Genomic DNA, 24,201 nt, shown 5'->3' with positions numbered 1-24,201 from the left:
TCTATACTTATGCAAGCAAGACTTAATTAGAGATAATTAAAGATTAATTAAATAAAATTATAGGTAGTTAGCATACACACTAGACTACAGCAGCGGTACTCACTCCATCCATGTTACTGCAAAGATAATACAAAGTACCTCAAGTTGTTTCTGACCCTGGCTATTCGCTAAAAAGTGTCAAAGTTAGACATAAGCGGGGGCACTTACGACTCTTATCCTTCAGACAGTCAAATTTACGTTCAGGGCGACAGCAATGCGTATTAAGTCCCTCATACGGATGTGTAGTTGTAGCAGTAGTCCAACTTTCTCGGTCTTTCTTCCCGGCGCTGCAGGCTATCTGTATGATTGTGCTCGCGCTCCGGTGAGCACAGGTGACGTCACTCTGACTGTACACTACTGAAGGTGCGTTGAAGTGCTGCGCGTAAGATCCTGTGTCAGGTAATTTTTTTTTAAACTGGCAGTTTTTTAGTCTAACATTTATTTAATATCACATATTTCCAAATTTGGCTTTTACCCCCTCACAGCAACAGAGAACATGTGCCATTTTAAACCCCTTTTCAAGTATGCACGACACTTTGTTGTAACATTCAATTTTAAAAATCAGGTTAGATAGAGTAAACAATAAAATATATCTAACATATTGACACATTTCTGGAAACTGTGTGCTTGGCCCCATATATTAACACATACACTTGCACTGTAAATACAGTTTTCAGTATGTCAATGTGAGGAATATTTAACTTCAATATATTCATAAAACTGGAGTTAGAGGACACATACAACTAGGCTACTGCACTGGCTTCAATGAAAAGACAGCAAATGTTGCCTTGAGAGTCATGAATATTTGAGAGGCAGGTAATCTAAAACTTTTGGGGGGATTTTTGAAGGAGACACCCAATCCACCATTGAAAGCCACCACTGGGTTTGTAAATCTAATTAGGATATCTGATACTCCTGTATTGGACCATATCTGATTACTGACTCTAGATGAGAGCATGTAAACATTAACATAACATATTTTTGTCACAAGTTAAAAGTCCACATTAGAACTTGCAGGACATCCTAAATAATGCACAACAAAGACAAGCACCACTTACATATATTATTTTGGGATCCCACAGTTCATCCTAGTCTCCAAACAACAACTACTGTACAATTATGGACGGGAATTATTCATCATTCACCATTTTGTATTTTTGTTAATTCCTTTTCAGTCTGGTCAAGATGAACACATGCAAATATTAGGATTTAAGTCTATTTAAAGCCTGAAAATATATTTATTTTGTAATTTTGACTATGTGTTATGTTAGTCACAGTAATTCTAACTGATGTATTGCAAAAAGTAATTGTACATTTAAGATACAGACCAGTAGTTTTTGTGGAGGTCCACTACTGTACTTGCACAGACAATGGCTCCCTCAGGTGGTCAAAAAATGGGATAAGCATATCTGTATATGTGAAGCAAAATCCCAAAGAGAGAGAAGGGATGCATTGGAGAGTTAATCATCACAAGGAACCAGCACACTCTTGGGAGATCATAATGGCAGAAATGTTATATAAGTGAAGTATCACATTCATGTTAAATCCTAAATGCTTAACTTGGATTGACTCTTGGAGACAGAATTACGCAAAACTTGCAGTCATGCCTTAGAAAATGTGATCATGATAGATTTAACTCCTGTGGTATGTACGTTTTAGCTTCAGGGTAGACTCAGCAGTATCTCTATTGTTCCTTAGAAACACACACACACCAGACTGCAATTTAGGAATAAACAGTGTTGTTTAAGTAAGAACTTGCAGACACAAAATATAGTACATTTCAAAAGAATGTAGATAGTAAAGTTGTTTGTAATTATATTACACAAAGCATAAAATACATACATGGAACTGGTACATTATTTAGCATCTACAATGAAATGCATAAGGCAATTTCACACAACCCATTATAAAATAAAATTTTTATGAAAGAATTCAGGCACCCCAAACAAACTGAAGCATAGGTAAATCAATACTACAGCTACATAGGGTGGCTATGTCACTTGTTAAGATAAATGCTAATAATAAACGTTATACTGTTATTATACATGTGCAATTATTTCAAAGGTTTTGTGATAGTTTGAGGTTGAGTCAGTGTATTTATCGGGCCCCTCCACTGTCAATCACTCAACTACTTTCCCAGCCAATTATCTGTGAGGCCCCAGCTGCTTCGGACTTTATCTGTGAACTGTTTATGAAATGTCCTATCACACACATTCTGTGGTGCCTGTGGAGGAACATGAAATGCTTCTGTAGGACCACCAGTGTTCAAAGCTCCTGCAAGTCTTTGCAAGCTGGCAATACTTCTCTATTTCTGTTTGGAAATATCTCTACAGGTAGGCCATTTTGAAATGCAGTATACTGTTAAACCCATGATAACAGTTTTTTTTCTCTGGGGTTATATTTATTCCTGTGTTGCCAAGTTTATAACAAAAAAGCTGAATATGTTGTTGGTTTAGGCAAATGTGATTCTGGATGTTACTTCCATCCTTAAATACTTATAATATCAAACATTAACTCATCTAGAGGATATGCATGGATTGATTTAAAATAATTATTTTCTTTTTTTAAACTTGTATCTATGGCTTCAAACGTGTGGTGGGGATTTTCACAACTACCAAATATTTCTTAGGATAAAGAAATCATGTATTTTGCAAAACTCTTTTCGGGGAAATATTTATGAAACAAATGCTGCATGTATAGGTTTTTATTTAAATGGGATGTTCACTTATTGCAGTAAGGCGTGTTTTCTCAGGAATTCAGTAGCCTGCAAACTGGATGTAATGGATAATGACTTTATAGTAATATATTATGGAATTACTTTGTGGCATTACTTTTTTTTCTGTTTTGCTGCTGAAACAAACTTTTACTTCTGATTCCACTGTTTCAGTTCTGAAACACGGTATTGTCATGAAGATATCTGTAGTCACTCTTTATATATTTTGTGAAATGATTTGTATTTTCTTCATCTCTCATTTCTCCAGTGTAGCCCACCAACCAGCCCATGTAAAGGATGATAGGAGAGAAGCTGTTTCTGCCCTTAATACTAATGTCTGTGCTGAGTTTACTAACACTACAGACAACGTATGGAGAGCACTTGGCAGAGGAGCCCTGCACAGTTCAGATCCTGGTCCCTGGACTCAAAGGTACACCATTCTACATACTTTCTTACGCACACCATACTAGGAAAACAGAAAATAGAATCTGTCTTTGTATTTTCTTATTATTTTTTTCTTCTTCTGCAAAAGGAGAACCAGGAGAAAAAGGACAAAAAGGAGCCCCGGGGAGACCAGGAAGGGTTGGCCCTCCTGGAGAGACTGGTATAGTTTTTGCACTTACAACAAAGGGAGATGACTGCAGAATATTTTTGTTTCTCAATGCAGGGGAAAACATTTACCACACACCCAAACTTATGCATGCTACCACTAAGCTGAAAGAAAAAAGAACTGGGGTAAAGATTGCATTGCTTGGGCTGATAATGTGCTGTTACATCACTACCAGGCCATCCAGAGATGGCTATGTGTTTACATTTGGGTGAGAGGTTGGAGGAGAAATGATTTGCGGAGTCCACTGCTGTGGACAAGTGTTTACTGAAGAACTTAATGAGGAGTGGAGAGTGTTGACATACTTTTTGAGGAAATTACACAGACTCAGCATTTTAATTAATGTACCTAGTGAAATTAAATAGTGGTTTGAGAATTTCAGTTATTATTTTCACAAATTAATTTGTAGTCTTTTAAGGTGCAGAAATGTTGTCTAACACAATATATTTTTTTAAATAGATTGCACAGTAACAAAATATTAATTCTTCTTTTCAGGTCAACCTGGGCTTAAAGGTCAGAAAGGCGTAATGGGACGTTATGGAAAAGTGGGCCCAAGTGGAATGAAAGGTAATTAGAAAATGTACTTTACGTGTAGTTGTTTAGGAGTGAATTAAGTATAGTATATTTCATGTTTTATGGATAATTACATTTCATATCTCAGGGATGAAGGGAGACATAGGGGATCCAGGTCCAAGGGGCCCTAATGGAGATCCAGGTGAGATATTATACCGTGTTGTGATTATTCCAGGGTTAGACAGACACATTTGGTGGAATCTGTGAACTAATTAAGACAGCCGTGTGGTAATCCCCCACATTTTTGTCTTATCAGGTGTTCCATGTGAGTGCACACCAATGAGAAAGATGATTGGAGAAATGGACATTCTTGTGGCCCAGCTCTCCTCTGAACTGAAATTCATTAAAAATGGTATGATCTTAGCATTCGTTTAAAAAAGCACTTGTGCATTTTTGAAAACATTTTGACATTTAATCTGCATCATGATCAGTTCTTTTATCCATCCATGCTATTGCTTCACTTGTACCTCATTAGAACTGCAAATGCTGGACATGTCAATGTGAAATTTATAGAAATACAAGTGCTCATTTTTCAGCACTGCCCTCCCCTGCAGCTGTTGCTGGCATAAAAGAGACAGACAGTAAGGTCTATCTGTTGGTGAAGGAGGAGAAACGCTACTCTGACGCTGAGGTCTACTGCCAGACGAGGGGAGGGCACCTGGCCATGCCCAAGGAGGAGGGAGCCAACACGGCCATCGCGGGGTACATAACTGAAGCGGGCCTGAACAGAGTCTACATTGGCATTCATGACCTGCACCGTGAGGGTGTCTTCACCTACGTGGACCTCTCTCCCATGACCACTTTCAGCAAATGGAGAAAAGGAGAGCCGAACAACGCTTATGACGATGAGGACTGTGCTGAGATGGTGGCCTCTGGGGAGTGGACTGATGTAGCGTGCCACCCTACCATGTATTTTGTTTGTGAATTTGACAAGGACAGTGTCTGAGTTCAGTCTATGCTAAAGAGACTGCTTAAAGAAAGGATAAATATAATGGAACAAATGTTAGATGTACTGTTTGTGCTATATCTTCTATCTGTAAATAGGATGACAAAATTACATGCAAGTTGTGCAAACTAGTAAATTTTCTACTTTCTCTCTTCTATAAAAAGCTATTTATGTTCTTAACTCACAAAACATCCTGGGGTTTTGTTCTTTTGTGAGAATGTTACTTTCAAGTACACCCTTAATCTCATACTCTGTTCCTTAGTGTTTCAAGCATGGCCAGGCAATGTATTGAGTTTTTATGTTATGCAAACTATCCACTGAGCAATATTTGCAACAGTGCCATCAACAAACAAGACAAATAAGCAAATGCAGAAGGCTGTAGTTTGTGCATTAAATATGAAATTAAAAGAAAGATTTTGGTTCCAGCTGGGTGCTTTTAATCAGAGAAATGGAATACAATATTCATTCTATATTCATATAATAGGTTATGTGACGGTTGTTGTAAAATAAAGATTCACTGATAATAAAAAAAGAGAGAGAGTGACAGTGTCTGTGCATTATTTTCTGCCCCTGAGCTGACTACATTTATCCAGAGCAGTAGCTGAACCAACTCCAGCACTGTGAGACAGCCCCCACCCGCTGGATGAAAATTGTACAGCATTGTGGCAATTTCGTACACTGGGATGTAACTTTAGTGGCTGTGGCTGCTCCACAGGCCTTTTTCATGGGGGACATTTTGACTTGCCATAGTAGGAAAAGCACAGGTGTTACTAATAACTTTAACGATGGCTCCGCTCTATTCAAGTGTCCCAGTAAGCTGCACAATACCTGGGCCCTGAAATTGAAACAGTAACAAATTCAGCCATCATTCATTTTATTAATTACACCTGTGGCTTTCCTACTGTGAAATATCTTCTGTGAAAACAGCCTGTGCACATGTTTAAAAGGTATCTACACATAATGTAGCTATTCGCACTTTACTGATGTAACTATTTAAATGATTTCATATCTTATGTTTTGGATAGCAGTGGCCAATGTTTATCTGTTGCATCACATCAATTCTGCACTGGCTGAATTTTGGGTTGCGTATTTGTATTTGTTGTAAAGCAGGCTAAAAGGGATTTTGAAGCAGTTATTTTTCAAAATTTTTTCATGTGAAAGAAGGTTATATTAAATGTTGTTTCATAAATTTGTATGATTGAATTTATGCTTGTTCAAAGACATACAGTTCAGTTATTTTTTTATAATGAAGATTTCTTTGTTTCTCTGGCACAAAAGGGGGAATAAATAACAGCAAAAACAAAATAAACAACAAAAAAAACCCCCATCAGAATCGTCTAGTTGTCATTATTATTATTATCTAAAATAATAATATAAAAAACCCCAACCCACTGTTAATAGATAAGACCTCCCTCTGGAGTATTCGAAAGTCTTTTGGATGCAATAACTCACGTAATGCGCCAAGTTATGCAGTATTGGAAGGCAAGAAAGAAAAACACTGTTTGCTAGTAAACATGGACATAAACAATTGTCTTGCAAGTGTTTTATGAGGAAGGAAAATGCATTCATCACATCTGTTCCTCAAGGATACACACAATGTGTTTTTCTGAGTAACACAGAATGAAAACACAACTTTGGTTTGTTGACAAGTAAACTCCACAGGGAACCTTTAACCACTGGAGCACAGTGATTACATAATGTGACCAAGGAAACTCACCCACTGCTACTCCCTGATTCGCCACTTGACAAGACACAGGAGTCTTTTCTTTGGGTAATCACACATTGTGTTACAGTTACAGGATGGGAAGAAGATCATTAAGAAAAAAATTGCGACCACTCAAGGAAAACACCATATAGACTTTAAAGCTGCAGAGCAGATTTAACTGATGTTTTTTAAGGGATGTTTATTTGGTGTTGTTGGGGATTTTTCAATATTAATATTGCCTTGGGGAAAATGTTGAAATTTAACTTAAGCAGTGATTTAAATCTGACGATGTGGAGCAAACACACTGGCATATAGTGTTGAGCTAAATTAACACAGACAGTTTTGCTGTGACAGGACTGTTTATTTAAATGTATTGTCTAAACACAAGAGAGTTTAAAATAATAATAAATTAATTAAACGTGGTAACAATATGACAGCATAATGTTTCCTGAATGACAAAAATAAGACATTACATACCTTAGGTTAATATGACATTTTCATCTTTGTAAATCCTCTATGGTTTAGTTGTGTAATTAATAGACGCTGTCTTACAGTCCTGGCTGCTATTGTTTTTTCAGGATGGGCAGCCCAGCTGAGATGATAGCCTACTGAGTCTCTCTAAGAAGAGGAATTTGAATATGCATGATACAGTTCTTCTAATAAAGGACAGCACCAATCCCTTAAGAAATGAATAATTAATGCTGAGATGAATTATGCATTTAATTGACCAGGAGTTGCCTGGAATAAACCAATTAGGTGTCATTGTTGGTGCAATCTCTGGTTACTTTTGTGGTAAACAATGTGGACAGCTGTGTCTAAAAGTGGACTGGCAGATAATCTGGGATGAAAAAATGGCCTGCAAATGGGAGATATGGCTACAGTGCATGAAAATGAGAAAAAAAGCACACTCTTCATCTGATGTTATATCTACTTCAATGTCCACCATGGATATTTTCATTTTTGTACTGTAATAGTGATGTTTTAGCTTGTGCTCTTAATAAATGGACTAAAGTTTAATTGATCTTCCAGTAAACAGAAAAAAAAAATAAATTGGAAAGGCAAGCTACAGGAGCGCAGTCAGCAAGTCACCTGTCTTGTTTAAATTGATGCACTTTGTCTCTCTCCACAGTGTTTCACATCCTTATTTCATATACTTTGATAGATAATAATAATAATAATAATAATGATAATAATAATAATAATAAAACTTTATTTATAGAGCACTTATCAAAACAAAGTACAAAGTGCTTCACAACAACAGAAATAAAATACCACAGTGAATGATGAAATATAAAGAAATAAAATACATAAAAGTAATAAAATAAACAGCCAGTTCAGGTAATATCAGGATATGCTTTCAGATAAAAATGTGATAGATTCTAGAGGAGGGGATGGCCAACGAGGTTGGGGCATAGAGGTGGTATTGAGGTGTAAAGCAGCTGTAACCCTGTTCAGTTGGTTATTCAAACTATGCGTACCAATGGCTCTCATCAATATGGGCAGTGGTGGCCTAAAGGTTAGAGAAGCGAGCTTATGGCCGGGAGGTCGTAGGTTGTTTATGCCAAATGTAGTAGGCAGTTGTTTGCTTAAAGGCAATACAGCGTATGGTATATCAAGGCTTGCTGCTGTCTTTCTGTTCCCAAATGGTCAAAATTATGTATTATTTATTGCAACTTGTATACAATAATAAGGTTATCTTGCAAAGCAAAACTCAGCCCATGTTAAGGCACATGATGCCAAAGTCAGTCTTGAAAACGCAGATAATCAAGGACTGTGCTGAATCTGGTTCATTTAATGGAAGTCCAGTGGTCCAAAGTTTACAGAAATATGGACTCAGGGCCATTGACAAAATAAAATTTCCCCAAACACCTGTTAAAATAAAAATCACACAACTCATAACAGAATGCAAAGAAATGAGAAATTGAGAAATTTCTCTATTGAGAAATAAGAAATTTCAATATAAAATGTGTTAGCTTGTTGGGCATTAGATATAGTATACTACAGTATTATTTTAAAGTACTATAACCCAATTTAGTTACAGAAAAGAAGTCAAATTAATATGGGCTAGATCTCACATGACTACTGATAAATACATACGAATCGATTAATGCTCCCCTGCTGGTTGCCTTGGTAACACTTAAGTTTTGGAATCAAACACTAAATTAACGTTAACTGAACACAAGAAGAAGAAACTAGCAAACAACAACACAGGCAGTGGACAGGTTTCTTGATGATACACCTCTCATGTGAAGAAGTGGTTTCCCTATCAGATGCTATCTCCAGTTACGTCTCCGGAGGCTCAACACATCTGCCAGTGTCACATTTACTTTTGACGCCAAGCGCCATTGATGTTTAAACTGCTTCTGTTAGCTAAGTATGCCGGGCACAGCAGGGACAGGGGATCTGCCGCCGACAAAAACAATAATTGTCTACAGGAACGGGGACGGTTTCTTTCCCGGAAGAAAAATAGTTGTGAACCCGCGGCAGGTGTCAACCTTTGAGAACTTGTTGACCTATTTGACCAGAGGGATCGAGGCTCCGTTTGGTGCCGTGAGGAAGCTGTACACTCCCAGAGAGGGCCACAAAGTTCAGCATTTGGACGACTTGAAGCATGGGAGTGTATATGTTGCAGCCGGGAATGAGCAGTTCAAAAAGCTGGAGTAGGTACCATGCTGTAAGGTGTGTGTGGGTTATAGCAGGGAGGTCAGGTCACTTTAACCAAGGACGAGCTCCACCCTGGGCCCTGAGAAGGGGCATTTATTTCGGCCAGTATGCTAGGTTAGCTACATTGCTATATGTTTTCTTCTTTTGTTTGGTGGGCATTTGACTGGGTTGGTACTCCAAGGTCCTTAAAACATGTCTCCATTTCATTAACCTCTATGTGCTTAGCCTACATTCACACATACATACAGTATCTTAAATAAAGTCTAAATTTGTGTTTAATGTGCTGTCTTATTGCGGACCAGTATTCTTATAGTCTAGTTAGCAAGAATGTCTAAAGCACTTTATATTCAAATTTTTTATAGGTAAGTATTTTATTTGAATTGCCGTGATCAGGTCTAGAGATGTCTTCCGTCTAACTTTATCAGTAACTGTATAGTTTCACATGTAGCACCTGAAGCCTGGGTTTGAGTCATACATGATTTTTTAATGCCTTCCAGCTATTGTGATATAACAACCAAGAAGCCACAGAAAAAGAAAAAAGAACAGGTAAGATCCCTTTTTGTGCTTGATCAGTTGTACTGAAAACGATTAAACTAAGTCTGACCTTTATTTTCAGTTGCTATATTGTGTGTGACCATACTGTATGATTATAAAGCGATCTATAGTGGGAGGTTGCAGGTGGCTGAAGCCTAAATCCTGCTAGTGCAACAAAGTTGCCTTTACAGTGGTCTGAATGACAATAATACCAAACAGTGATGATAAACAAAAAAGTACTGTTATCACTCATCCGGGTTTGAGTCAGAGACTTAAAAATGCTTCATTCCTTGTTTACCACTGGTCCATATTAATTGTCTGACCCATAGTTTTGACATTTTCAGATCCGACCTGTTGTTCACAGCAGAATAGTAGCTTCTGCTCGCTGGAGGAGAACTACTGATGAGACTTGCACGATAAAGTGAGTGTTGATTTTAAGCTGGATACAAAGTTATCCTGAATGTAAAAAGGAGATAGTAAAGAAATAATGTTTTTCTTCCCGTTTCCTTTTCAACAATTGAATGATTATCTCTCTGTGTGTCATTTTTTTTGTTGCGTTTCATAGTGTCTTTACCAACGGAGATGTCTTGGTTCCTCCAGCTCGAATACGGATCCCAAAGTATACTCTTAGAAGCTGGGAAAATGTTTTAGCCATGGTGACAGAGAAAGTACGTCTTCGCACTGGTGCTGTGTACAGGTAATGTCCGACATCAGTACATTATGAACCCATATAGTTTTAAATTAGTCATGTACCAGTGAGGGCAAGCAAAGGTATAACCTGTAGTTTTTCTGTAATAAGAAAATTGGACCCATCTCTAAAGAATGTTTTTGAATTTTTTAGTTTCAAATATACTATGAATCATGACACAACTGATGTCATTCATCATGTTTTGCAGTGAAATCAAAACAATCAAAAATGTGTGTACATTACAGGAATTCGAAGACTTAAGTTGTTAAAAGTTAACCAGTACAATACTGAATCTTTATTTGAATTCCCAGGCTTTGCACATTAGATGGACGTCCTGTCTGCGGTTCCACTGAACTGGAGAACAACCAGCACTATGTCGCAGTTGGTGCAGAAAAGTTTAAAGCTCTCCCATATGAGCAGTGCATCCCCTGCAGGGATTTAATCCGGGAAAACAAGATGTTTGAAGGGTATGAGACATATGATTTTAAATCAATTAAATACGTTTTTATCTATGTATTTTAAATAATCACTGGATCACTATTTTGATGTGAAAAAGAAAGTGAAAATATCTTTGTCAATGTTGGTTTCCCTTTTTTCCCCCTGCAGCCAAGACATCCTGCCTGCTATTAGAAAGACAAGACATGAAAAGGATGGAGTAAGTACTATTGCTTCAGAGTTTGTTGCAGTTTGCCATCTGGTTGTTCAATGTTCACTCGTGACATTAAATTCCCTCCTTTTTATTGCTGTAACACCTTGGTAGTATCACAGTTGAAAAGCATATCTTTGCACACACAGCATTTCAATTAACATTTCCCATGTGTGAGACTTGTTGTGGGGGTGCAATTCGTTATGAAACAGCACTATCATCAATCACTGTCTGCGGGAGGCATTGAGTTACCTTTGCTTTTCACTTTGATGGGTAATCCCCACAGAGACAGACTGGCCCACTTGATCAAGTGCAGTGAGCCTCATAGACAGATCATATGCACCAGGGGGACTTCACTGACTGAAAACAAAAAAAATCTCTTATTCAAACCAGAACTGGGACAGTTTGTATTGTATTGACTGCGCTGCTGTGGGCCAGAGATGAACACCAAATCACATGGTGAAGATGAGCACTTGCCCACTCAGCAGGTTGAGGTGGTGATGGGGCCCCCTGTGAGAGATGTGTCTGACATCTGATTTTTGTAACCATGAAAGATGACAATGCTGTGGCAGATGCCAATTTTTTTCAGATGGAGAAAAAAGCCCCATGCCTTATCTCCAGCTGTAACTGTGGTTGACTACTGTTATATTCAGACATATGATGACTATTTATTAGTAATATATTTGAATCCGTCTAAATGCTGTGGCTTATTTGTAAGATTTCTTCATGTTATTAAAAACTGTCCAAGCATAAAACAATATATGAAAACCACAGTCTTTAGATAGGAAAATCTGAATCAACACTGCTAAGACCATAGCCTTTGCCATTTCACACAGTACCATGAGGTGGAGACAAAGACAGAGCTATGGCTGTGTTTTGCATCCACCAGCTATTGTATTATTAGTCATTCAATGGACATGATGCTGCCGCATTTTACTCCCTTTGCCTCTATGTCTGATCCCTCATGAATTGACCAGTTAATAAGGACCTTTCAGTGGGGAAAGATACATGTGACAAAAATGGCCCACTCTGTCTTGATCTGTCAGCTGTTTAGCTTACTGATTACACATACATTTATAGGGTCATGTCCGTCATTAATTTCAGTTTGACCTCACAAAACAACAGCAGTCTGGTTTGAAATGCCTGTTAAAAGATCCTTTAAACATGCCCACTGAGGCTGTGTAAAATGTAACCTTGCTCTTGCAACCTCGCTGTATGGGAACAGTGTCTGTCCTGTCCTGTCCACACCTTCGGTGGAGCATTTCTGCGCCGCTGAATGGGACATCTGGAGTCTGGAGCAACCACTGAAGTATAAACTGACAGCTCTGCAGAGTGTAATATTGAAATTCTACAGCACACCATGTTCCCAAGCAAGCATATATGCTGAGTTAGGTGTTCACAGACATGATGAGGTAGAAACTTTTGAGGTAGACATAGCATAAAGAGAAGATTAATAGGGGGGAGAGGAATGCCAAGAGACAAAAAGAAAAAGAGAATAATGATGTGCATCAAAGCAGAGTACTTTCATATTATAGTAATAATAATGAGCAATGTAATTGTGCTTCACATGTACTTCACACGAAGCATCCTGTGAAAGCAGCCCTGAATTAAATAGCTGCTTTCCCTGACATCAGCGATGACTTGCTGCTGCTCCCCATTTCTCCGCTGTTTCTGGATGATCTCATTGGTGAGGGGAAGTAGCAATGCCCAGTGGAAAACTATACCCCTTCACTGCTGCCAGCATGTCTGCTCACTGAGGACCTGGCCATGGGAGTGGCTCCTACTGATACCACAGCCAATATGTCTGGAGGCTGGTCGGTCCAACTGGTTGGGACCCCCGTTTTCCCCTGGCTATCATATCACGGTGTGCTTTTGTTGACTCCTGTTCGCTGCCACTTGAGAGGGCCACAGATTATTTGCTGTTTGGTCCCCCTGAGCCCCCTTCACACTAACTCCAGCACACTTTCTCTCTCTTGGTCTCTCTCTCTCTGGGGCCTCCTGATACACACAGTTGTCTGCTCCCACAGGACATGGTACTGTAGATATGTCATGCAGAACGAGAGGAGAGATGACCTCAGCTTTTCCACTGTCGTGTTTCCAGTTGTGCTGCTACTTGTACTGTACTCTCCTGGCTCTGAGGCACCCCTCGTCCTCTGCTTTCTCCTCCCCGAGTGAGACAGTCTTGATTTAACTTTGTTGATTTAAATAAGATCTATTTACATCTCACCACCAGGCTGCAAACATGGAAAACAAGCTGTTCAATTTTTGATTGCCCAGATGTATTTTGATTCTGAACTTTATCGTGAAGTTGTTTCACATTACTCACAGACGAATTGAGGTTACGAAACTGAATTAACAGCTTACCGCTGCGACAGTGCCACTGCCTTCTGTCTTTGATCTCGTGTGGTTATGTGGACACTACAGCGATAGAGTGTGAACTCTGTTTCAACTCTCTTTTGCTGAATATATCAGGCAAACTTCACTCTTCTTTTGTTGTTTTATTTTTCTCCCTCGGCCCACCAATGGCTGTAGAAATTCAAAAGAATATCAACAGACTTTGCCTCTGCATTAAAGAAAGCAAACAAGTGAAGAAACAACGCTGCTATTCCCTAGAGTCCATGTTAGTGAGCTTGCAAACACCATTGCCAGAAGTGTATTCTGGTGGAAGCCTGAGATCACTACACTATCCCCCGAGCCAGCCCAGGGATCCAGCCAGGCAGCTGCAGTAAAGAGCACTGTAGCTGAAAAGAAACATTAAGTCTGCTCTCTCCCGCTCTCTGCGTCTGTGTCTCTCATTCACCTTGCTACCTACAGAGGGGATGAGGAGCCTGTGAGGAGAAAATTGCCTTTTGTGGAAGCATTAATTCAGATGTGTACCCTGCTGTCTGAACATCACTCTGAACTCTCCCCGCTGCTCTCTCTCTCTCTTTATCTCTCTTCCTCTCTCACTCCTTCACTCTCCCACCACGCAACTAAGTCCCAAGCCTCTTTTTTTCCCCTCCCCTCTCCATCAATAACCTTCTGCTGTCTACTGCTGAAGAATAAGTTATTCCCTACAACTCCCTCCCTTTCCCTTTAAGCTTGTTTGGATTTTCATTGTTTGATCTAGCTTGATAAATAAGACAAATGCAGTTTGAAATTCATGGCTGCCCCATTTCATCAATAAATGATTAGTTTGCCCCACTCCCTAGTGATTGATAGGTTGTGCACGGGATGTATTGGAACCAGATGAATTCAATACAGTAGGAGTCACCGGGGAGCTACAAAGCATATCAGCTCATGAAAAATTGAGGTCAATGGAAAATGTAAAAAAAAAAGAAAATGTTGCGTGGAGAAACAAGCTTTGCCCCAATGTCTTTTGTCTTCTTCTTCCTCTTTACAAAACAACAGCAAAAAGTCGATGATGAATCACAGAGAAATCTGAGGAAATATGCCTTAATCTGTGCCCCTGTTTTCTTCTTTCTTTTGTCTCTTCATGTAGTTTGCTCACACAGGCTTTAGAGAGGACCTTGAGCACACAGTCAGGGGCCAGATGAAGAAACACGCAGCCAAGCTGGAGAGAACCAAACAACAGATGCAGGTGTCCAGAAACCCAGTTCTCTTCTCGACAGGGGGTAAGCAGAGCAATTCTACAGAAATATCTCTTTCCCCGTCTCTCTCTCTCCAGGACCCCCTGTCCTCATAGTGTTTTTTCCCTCCAACACATCCTTTCTCATTATGACAATCTGAAGAAACCTGTTGGCCTTTGAAGACAAATGTATATGCACGTGTTTGGATACAGTATGTGTGTGCATGGGCACGCGTACATGTGTAGGGCACATACATTTGGGCACACATGCAGGTATGTGCACCACCATACATTCCTCTGCGTGTGTATGTGAGGAGATATGAGTTTAGTGTGTGTTTGGAACTTAGTTTTTCTCTAACATTTGGCAGGTGAAGGAGCTTTCTTTGGATTCTCAACCTGTTCTTTAAAGTCCAAACAGAACACTGCTCCCTGCTCTTTGAAAGAAACACCAGTCTTTTCTGTGAATCTTAAACAGGACAAGACTTCAAACACCATCAAGGGAGCTTAAATCATAGATGAATTCAATCAGGCCATTTTGTTGAATATGTATCCAGAAAGCCTTGTTAACTATGTAGGGGAAAACAAAATGCTCTTAATTTTCTCCTGACGTGGGGATAAACATGGGAATAAGTTATTAATCACAAATAATGCTGACAAAAGATCTTAAAAGTGACAAAATACTCCTTTAGATTGATGGGTTTGAACACATATCACATGACATGATATGGTAGCATAGATGGGCTAATTGTTACAGTTTGAAACATGCCATCCTTTCATATGTTGCAACTAAGATAGGTGACATTGTTAAATAGAAGTGGCTCTCTTCTGTTGGGCTTATGATGATGATGATGCTGTTGTTAATAGCTAGACCAAAGTGCATTCCCCTGGCCACATTTTGGACACTTGATCATACCTAAAGTATTGTTTCCTCCCACAAAACACATTACTAAAAGAGTTAAAAAGATGGAATTCACGAGTCTTCTTTTTAACTAAATTACCTCTTAGAACCCTTCATACAGGCAATAGTTCTGAGTAGTGTTTACAAGCATCATCTGGTGCAGGATCAGAGCTTTTGGCACCAGATTTCTTCCATCATTTTGCCTTTTTCTAAATGGAGTGAGTCTAGAAAGAGATCCAAAAGTAATGCTTCACTGAAAAACATAATGAAGTCTACATGTTTTGTAGTTGTATAATTACCTCTTTGAGCTAAACTTATTAACCACATACATTTTTCTATACATTGTTCCTTTGTCTTATCACTGATTAATCTAACATGCTTTATTTATTATTTAAATTAAATTACTTAAGGCTATTGAAGTAGATTTAAGCTCAATAGTGTGTTTAATTATTCACATTCTACCTCGTATCAGATCCAGCAGCCACAGACAAAAAGGAGTTTGTTTACAAGGGAAAACAGTGTGATGTTGCCGTATAAGCTATTCTTCACATGCATCAAGAGCAACCTGTCACTGTCAGGAACTAACCCTGGACCGAAAGTTCACGCTGGCTGGCCATATTTGTGTCAGGGCAGCTGTGGATTTCTGTGGCCCTTTGGTCTGTGGGACCACTCAAAATAAATAAATGGTTTGACAGCAACATTGATCTCTTGTGAAGCTGAACAGGAAAAGCAGCAAAGAGAGAGGACAGGAGGGCAGTGAGGGATGGAGGGTTAGAGAGAGAGAGAGAGAGAGAGAGAGAGAGAGAGAAAATGAGTGTGCAGAAGAATGAGATGGTGACTGCCAGCAGATGAGGTAATTGTGATTAATCACTTTTCTCAGAGGGCAGCGTGTTCAATGCACAAAACAAAAGAAGCGAGATGGCAGGAGCAGCTGAGGTGCAGGAAGACCGCCAGTTGAAGGTGGATCTGCCAATTGATCAGGTAAAGCACAGCCCCACACAGCACTGCAGCCTGAGGAGGTCTTTAGCAAATGTATGGTATAGATGGCAAAGGTGTCTGCCTCTATAGCATCCTCTCCCCATTTTCCTCCCATTAAGCTTTACCTACCTTCCTGTGTGTTTTTCAGCTTCAAAAAGGACTGGCAATATACTTTTTCTGCTTGGAATAAGGCTCATGAATTCTCAGTAGAACAAGTTACATAAATATATAAATATTTTACAAAATCAATACAGCAGTACAGTACAGTGTAAGCCAAGGGGGATCTTGTTTTCTTCCTCCCTGCAGGTTGAGGCCAAGATAGTTGACGAGGAGTGTGAGGATGGGAGTTGTTGTGCGAGTCCCTGCAAGGCCTCCCTCCATGATTCAGACAGCTTGTGTCTGCAGAGGTCTTCGTCTGCAGGTTCCAGGAAGGATGTACGTACCCTTTTTATGAGTTTCAAGTAGTTACTATTTCACGTTTAGTTCATTTTAACTTTATTATTATGTCCACTTTTTTCATTTGCTTTTGGATTAGGTCACATAAAAACGGTCTAACCAGCAATTATGGTAATCATCATTTCCATAATTGCAAGAGCGTCAAGTAGACCTGCTTCCAGCAACTATTCTTTTATATAATGTGTGTGTAACCTGTTTTTCTGTCTCCATGGCTTCTCTCTGTGTATTGTGTACTGTGTATTAACCAGCGCAGCCTTTCTTCAGGGCAAGGAGAGCCTGTGAAAGGCTGAGGGCACAGTATTGATACTGGAGACACAGGATTAAAGACACCTGAGCCCCAAATACAACTTTATGTAGTGTGAGTTTATAGAGCTTAGCTGTAGCCAAATATACTGTATGTATCACAGCACCTTTAAAAAGATACATAGTAGTGTGCATTTGTGATTAGAGTAGAGCCCCATAACAGTATGTGGTTATATTTGATGTCTGTCCTTTACTTTGGCAATAGTGTACGTTCACAGTGATGAAGTAGGGCTGAGATGTGTATACAGATGTTTTGCATGGATCTGTGGTTCCTAGAAATTACACTCATTTAAATACACTTATTTTGCTCTAATAATCCTCGAGGGATAACCATGTGAAGCAGTGTAACTGTGATGAATGCGCACAATAGTTGGCAATATTACTATTCCAAGCAATTTCATTCAGCTTTGAAATGAGAAGATATTGAGTCTTATTTAAGCAATCAATAACCTTGAACATTTTGTTTTAATGAAAACTATAATTTCAAGCAGTGGCAATTACACCATAGGGGAATGTTTTGGTGTGGTGATGATTTTGCTGCCATATGCACTTTTGCAATAAAGATATTCTTATCGGGGTAATTATTGACTTCTGGGGGCCAGTTATGACCCTGGCTAAAGACCTCATCAATAGCTTAATTCATTACTTATCGCTTGTAGTCATACATGAATGTTGCTGATTCAGATTGGCTATGGATTGCAGGGAAAGGCCATTAGATAATGGAAAATAATAATAATAATAATCCCTGTTACAGACTCAGCTACTTTTTGCGACTTTTTTTAATCTGAACACCTTCTATATTAACAAAATTTTACTTTGCTGCAATTTTTATGTTTATTCATGTTTTATCAAGGATTCCAGTATATTTGTAAAGGTTGTCATCAGACCAGAAATACTAATGCTGCAGGTGAGACTTAAAAACTTAAAAGTCTAACCATCATTCATGCATACTCTCTGGTTTTCCCTTTGAGGCCAAACAGACTGTCGCTGTCTCGTTGTCTGCAACCTCATCATTTAGAGGGCTATGAATAATAATGAGGGATAACTGCACTGCTATGACTCATACTTTATGCTGAGTTCGGACAGATTTCCTCCCACTCCAGTGCTCGTATGTGCTTGTGAAATTCCCCTTGCATTCCGTATATGTGCATGTATATAGTAGATATTGATGACCAAATTCAATTACATGATTACATTTTCAGCCAAAGCTTTAAATGATTTATTGCATTGAATTTAAATAGTGAATACATTTACAGACAGTACACCGGTGAGGCAGTTGTGTTTGCGTGTCATATTGACCTGTGTGGTCCAGGCCAAATAAAGAATAACGAGATTCAGCATCACTGCCAAGTGGAGATGTCCGCTGGGAGTGAAGGCAGGCTATCTCAGTGGAAGAGAGCAAAGGATGGCGGGCTAGAGCACATTTATCAAAGCTTTTCTTATAATCACTTAACTGACTTTTGTTGGGCTTTCTGAAGGTTGGGTTTTCTTTTGGAGTGCACTCTGTTAAGGAGTTGATTGATTTCATGAGGGGGGACTCTGTCTATGTTGTAGATGTCATACACTTTGAGGAAATGTGGACAAGGGTAGATTTGTACTCACTGGTCTGGTATTGTGTTTACAACTATCATTTGTTTTGATTTAACAATATTGGCTGATTTATCAACCAGTCAGCTAAGCATTTTTTCTTAATTAATATTGTTAGAAATGCCAATACGACTAGGGATGTTTGATCAATTGTCTTCCTCTTCGTAAGAATTTTGTGATAAAAAATCGAATCGTTACTGACCGCTGCATTGATCCATTCCTTTCCTTTTCCAATGCAAGTCCATTTCATTTGTCTTTCAGTTGTTTTTTCGTGCTCCTATTCCCTGAAGCTTAGGTTAGCCATTTCAAAGGCCTTATTCTCTACATGCAAGGTCAACTATAATCAACTCTAGACAATGTCACCGCCTTGCATTTCCAGAGAGCTAGGCAGAGGTAGACGACTCCTCTGGGCTTTTAAGGACCTACTGCATTATACCATTCAATTACTGTTCATTAGACAGTGTACAGCCATTAATCAGACTGAGATGTTCTGCTAGTCCTCAGCGGGGACAATGAACTGGGGAAATTTATTCTGGCTTCCTGTCTGGGCTGCTGTTTAGTGGTAAGGAGAAAGATGACACTTTGGAATTCACTGAAGCTTTCAGTACAGAGACAACCTAAACTGAACTGCTATTCCACTCTGTATCTGTTTTCAAATGAAGTTCTCTGCTTCACGCAGCCCACCATCTTTGAATTTTAAGAAACATAGGCTTGGTCAGAGATTTACTGCATATGTGAGAGAGTATTACGAATCTGATATATCACTAAAAGGAGAAAAAGCTGACAGATTTACCGATTTAGAGCTGCATATGCATTGAATATGACTAGATGATGATATGAGAAACTGATTTATGTTTTCCAGGAGGCTAAGGAGAGGGAGGTGTCTTCCAGGCTTTGCAGAATACGTTCACGGATGTCCCGGTTTTTCAAGGGTAGGTTCATCAAAGCATAAAGCCTGGTAGTAGCTCACTGGCTGCAGCAGCGGCAGCCCCCGTGTTCCCCTCCACAGCACCTAATGCACCCATAAAGAGACCACTAATACACTCTGCATTACCAGTTCCTCCCTCACATTGCATGTCACCGGATCCGCAACCACCTCTCAACATCTGGGAGAGCTTTACGCCATGCTTTATGGAGACCATCTGGTTGAGTGGGTTTTTTTGCTTCCCAATCTCAGATGACTTATTCTAGTATTAAAGGCACCTGCACATCAAGGTGTGCCATGCTGAGAGCCTGGGATTATTCACCGCTCTTTATATTTCCCATGTCGTTTGTAATTTGGAACCACTCAGACAGAATGAGAGAGATATGTACCTTGTTATGAAAGTCAGTTTTTTTCTCCATGACTTATTCTAAGTAGAATTGCATGGTCTGACTTTTATTTGATTGATCTAGAGAAGAACACATCTGAAAAAATTGAAAACAAGTGCTATACACATTTGATTATGGGGGGGGGAAGATAACATAGTGTTAAAACCACAGCATTGATGTGTAAACTTGACATTTTCCTTTGTTGGTGGAATGTGCCTTTCAGCTGGTTCAGGCAATTTCATTCTAATTGCCTGCAAAACATAGGCTTTGGTAGTGATGCCCATTCAGTGGTTTCCCAGCATCTTAAAATTGTTCCTTGTGAAAATTCCAAAGGTGACTAAATGGAACGGGATGTGAATCCCTGCACATGGTTATCACTGTCTGCCCTTCAATCTGAGTTTCGCCCTCTCAGTGTGACACCAGGAAAATCGCTGCATCCTGCGCTAACAGCAGGCTCCCTACCTTACTCACGTGTCATCCATTTTTCTTCCACACGTGCGCATGATTTTTACGTATATACATGTATTTTCTTTAATTATCCTCATATTGATAGTACTAGAGTGAGATGCAGAATGATGTACACTCTAGTATTGGCTGTGATTTCCCTGCAGAATATCAGTAAACACTGCATGGGGCATTTGAAATAAATCACAGCACATTATTGCTTGCAGACTCTAGACCCACATACTCACTTTTCTGTCCCTATCACATTATATTGTTGTTGCTGTTTATGAATGGTTCTGCATCATTCATGCCACCATATTCCCTAGCTGTCACAGTGGATCTGCAGATGACACAGATGCGAAGCTTAACAGGAGACTCAGAGCCGCAGTGGAGGGAAGTGGGATGTGAAAGGAAATGCAAGTGATCTCTAACAGAATCAAACCTGCCTGCCACCTGCTTTGCATCAAAATGTCAATGTCTGGACCAGTTTTTATCCTTGAAAGGAATTTGTCAGCTGAGTGAAAATAGGAAGCCCTTTTCTAAAAGCAAATCTACCATCAAAGTACTTGCCCTGTCTCCTTCATATACTATACCAGGGGTATTCCATCTTGACTTCCATGTATAAAAGCAAGAGATACAACTGGGTCCAGTTTGGCTGAGATTCTCCTTCAAAAGTTATTGGCACCATGTACAATGGCCTTGTAATTTATGAGAACTGTTAGGGCCTATGACAGAAGTTGTAAAGCATCTTGACTGATTGGGTAGATATGAGATGTGTGCACTCATGGCATATTGTCGCCTGCATGTGTGCACGACATCCAGAGAGTTGCATGGCTTGCTCTGTCACAGATAAATTACTCCACACAGTCAAATTAAGTTGTTGTAAATCACCTTGCGGACCCGAGACTAGTCCTGAGTGACGACCTTTACGCCTATTTGACTTTAAGTCTTATTTATGTTAATCACATCTGTATTATACCGACAGTAAAATTGTGTCATATCCTGAAAGGTCATTGTTTTGCAGTACAGCATATGATGAGGACAGAAAAACACACTGGTTCTGTTTATTACTAAGTGTAAGAAGTCTTGAGAGGAAGGTTTGACTCTTTAATGTTTGTATAAAAACAATTTTCTTTTTATCCTGTCTTTTTTCAGAAAAAATGAAACTATAACATTCATTGCTTTGATCTGCATGACATTCATTCAAAAGGTATGTACTATACAAATAGTAGAATTTAATTTCTCATTGATTCAACTTGTAATCTCAAATACATAAAACATATTGCAGAGTGTAGTAGAGCTCAATATAGAGCACAGCAGTGTTATACCATATGGGGATATACAGCATGTTCCATGTTATTGTAACAAATTATAACAACTTGTGAGCATTACAGATGTTTGGTGTGGATATTAAATGCTTATGAAATCCCTCCACAAAGAGCTTCATGATATTTACGACACTAAAGTCGAACCACATCGAATAGAACCACATGCTCTATTGATGTTAGTCCACTACAATACATCTTATGATACAGAATATATATTGGAGTTTTTATTCAGCAAAGAGCAAATTATATCCTTGGGGATGGCTCCACTGAGGGAGAATGAAAGCCTTTGTTAAAGGTGGGGTATGCAATTCTGGAGAAATCCAATACCATGACAAATACCATGATATAGAGTGAACAACGACACAGCAAGTAATGTAACTAACATTAGGTAAGTTTTGGGTTAGCTTAGCTAGGTTGTGAGTTAGCAAACTGTCCCTACAGTTGCTGCTGCGAAGCTAACAGCCAGAGAGGACGAGACGGTTTCCCAGAGCCAGCAAACCAGCTCTAGACAGCAATACTCACAACTCTCCTGCTACTATAGCTAACACCACAACAACAGCGTATCTTCGCAAACTAGAAAGTAAGCTGAATGTCCATGGGAATATCATTTAACGTTACCTGACAGACAAATCATGGCTGGAATGGCTGGAATAGTGTTGTGTGGACCGGTCCGAGTCACTTTGATTATTTAGCATTTACAGAGCCAAAGTTTTTTTCAGTGCACACACTGACAGCTAGCAGATGGTGAGGAGATATTCGCTTAATCTGACAAAAAGACGTGTATTGGATTAGAATCACATACCCCACCTTTAACTACAGTAAAGTTGGAGGGAAATGTATGCTTTTCTTCTCATTCATCATATACTGTACATGTCATGAAAGGCCTTCAAAAGGCGCCTGCTCCCAACAGCAATACGTTTCTCTTACATTAACATGGTGAAAAATAATTCCGAAGACCGTGTGTTGAAAATCAGCCATTGTGATGTGAGAGACGCGTCTGCGTGTGATCTCCGCTGCATTTATGACGACAGGCTCTGTGAAGTGCACCACTGCCCAGTTACACATTAGCTTTGATTGCCAGTTTGTTCTGTGCGTAGTCCGTAGCTTTGAACTGCATCTCAAGATGAAAGCCAACCTTGTCCATAGTGTGTCCACTGTAGACCGCTGCTGTTGCTTATTTCCTTCAGGCACCATCAAGGGCTTCGGGACTGTTTTTTTTTTCTATAGTTCTGTACCATGCTGGGATGAGCATTATGTATAATTTATCATACAATACATCCCGAGACAGCACCCCGTCTCGACTCCATTTTAATTTAATGCCTCCTCTTTCTTTCTGCATCTTGTGTTGAGTGTGGTCAATGTATGATACCACTAAGGTATGTCTTTGTTGTGTCCAGCAGAATATACTTTGATATTAGTGGTTCCCATAGTGTGAGCTTCACCACTCAGTGCTTATCTCTCTCTCTCCCCCCCCCCCCCTTCCTCCCTCTCTCTCCTTCTCTTTCCTCTAAAAGCCAGAGTCATAGAATACAGTGTCAGACTGCTAAGGACCAGACGTCCTCGTTCTCTTCTGTCTCCAGAAGCCAGCTGCTCATGTATAAGATGAAACAGTGTTATAAACCAAATAAAAATGTCTTCCCTCTTGACAGCCCCACCGTGAATATATGGCCTCTTATTTCACTGAATATATTGCATAATTATGTATGGTTATGAATATTACATGGAGCCTCACACTGAGTGCACGGTAAGATGCCTAATTGCAGAGTTTAATTATTAAGAAGCAAAGGTCCTGAGCGGGTTTTGTGAGAAGCACTTTTGATAAATTATTTTTCGCAGTTTTCTGATGAATTATTTTAGGGGCTTGTGTCTAATCAGCAGACGTAGTGGACAGCGTAACTGCTCTTGAGAGAGACTTATCTTCCCATGGAGAGGAATTACTATGCTGATTAAATCCACTGAAATCAACTAATAACTTAATGATATTGGAGTGGATCAAAAGAATGAATCACTGCCTCTCATAGTGGTGGCTATTAAGAACACAAGGGCACAGTGATGGGTAGAATGAGGGCTGTTGCCGTTGACCTCGGGGCACAGCTTTAATATTTCTGTGTGACATGAGGGAGGGAAATGGAGAAAGAGCATGTCGTGGTATGTACTCAGACAAACCAAAGCACATCATATTAAACACAGTGTAGTAATGCTTTACTTTATAC

At 39.4% G+C, this 24,201-nt stretch overlaps 3 protein-coding genes across 6 annotated transcripts in view; 2 read left to right on the top strand and 1 right to left on the bottom strand.

Annotated features, from left to right (window-relative positions):
• The window catches only part of myo6b (myosin VIb), a 42,253-nt gene extending 41,871 nt beyond the window's left edge, over positions 1–382 (bottom strand). Inside the window, exon 1 of the mRNA XM_044166559.1 lies at positions 208–382. The gene's annotated coding sequence lies outside the window, so the exon portion shown is untranslated. The remainder of the gene's footprint in view (positions 1–207) is intronic.
• A 1,859-nt stretch (positions 383–2,241) lies between these two features.
• Positions 2,242–5,443, top strand: colec11 (collectin sub-family member 11). The gene is made up of 7 exons (XM_044166558.1): positions 2,242–2,372; positions 3,021–3,182; positions 3,285–3,356; positions 3,855–3,926; positions 4,021–4,074; positions 4,189–4,284; positions 4,487–5,443. Exons 2-7 carry the CDS (start codon positions 3,050–3,052, stop codon positions 4,876–4,878), a joined length of 819 nt encoding a protein of 272 aa, XP_044022493.1. The 5' UTR covers positions 2,242–2,372; positions 3,021–3,049; the 3' UTR covers positions 4,879–5,443.
• Positions 5,444–8,709: 3,266 nt separating this feature from the next.
• Positions 8,710–23,649, top strand: LOC122862128 (doublecortin domain-containing protein 2). Of its 4 annotated transcripts, XM_044167392.1 has the most exons (12): positions 8,711–9,243; positions 9,745–9,793; positions 10,126–10,202; positions 10,347–10,478; positions 10,781–10,936; positions 11,076–11,124; positions 14,597–14,729; positions 16,462–16,562; positions 16,866–16,994; positions 19,768–19,837; positions 21,816–21,870; positions 23,503–23,649. In XM_044167392.1, the coding sequence occupies exons 1-11, from the start codon at positions 8,960–8,962 to the stop codon at positions 21,830–21,832; spliced, it is 1,197 nt and encodes a 398-aa protein (XP_044023327.1). In that variant the 5' UTR covers positions 8,711–8,959; the 3' UTR covers positions 21,833–21,870; positions 23,503–23,649. The 4 variants fall into 4 exon arrangements, with proteins under 4 accessions (XP_044023326.1, XP_044023325.1, XP_044023327.1 ...); XM_044167391.1 differs by lacking the exon at positions 21,816–21,870 and having other exon boundaries at positions 8,710–9,243; XM_044167390.1 differs by lacking the exons at positions 21,816–21,870; positions 23,503–23,649 and adding an exon at positions 20,987–21,755 and having other exon boundaries at positions 8,710–9,243.
• Positions 23,650–24,201: the final 552 nt, after the last annotated feature.

Source organism: Siniperca chuatsi, linkage group LG15, assembly GCF_020085105.1.
Source record: "Siniperca chuatsi isolate FFG_IHB_CAS linkage group LG15, ASM2008510v1, whole genome shotgun sequence".
Lineage (NCBI taxonomy): Eukaryota > Metazoa > Chordata > Actinopteri > Centrarchiformes > Sinipercidae > Siniperca > Siniperca chuatsi.
The sequence above is the reverse complement of the archived record's forward strand: the minus strand, read 5'-3'. Positions and strand labels throughout refer to the sequence as shown.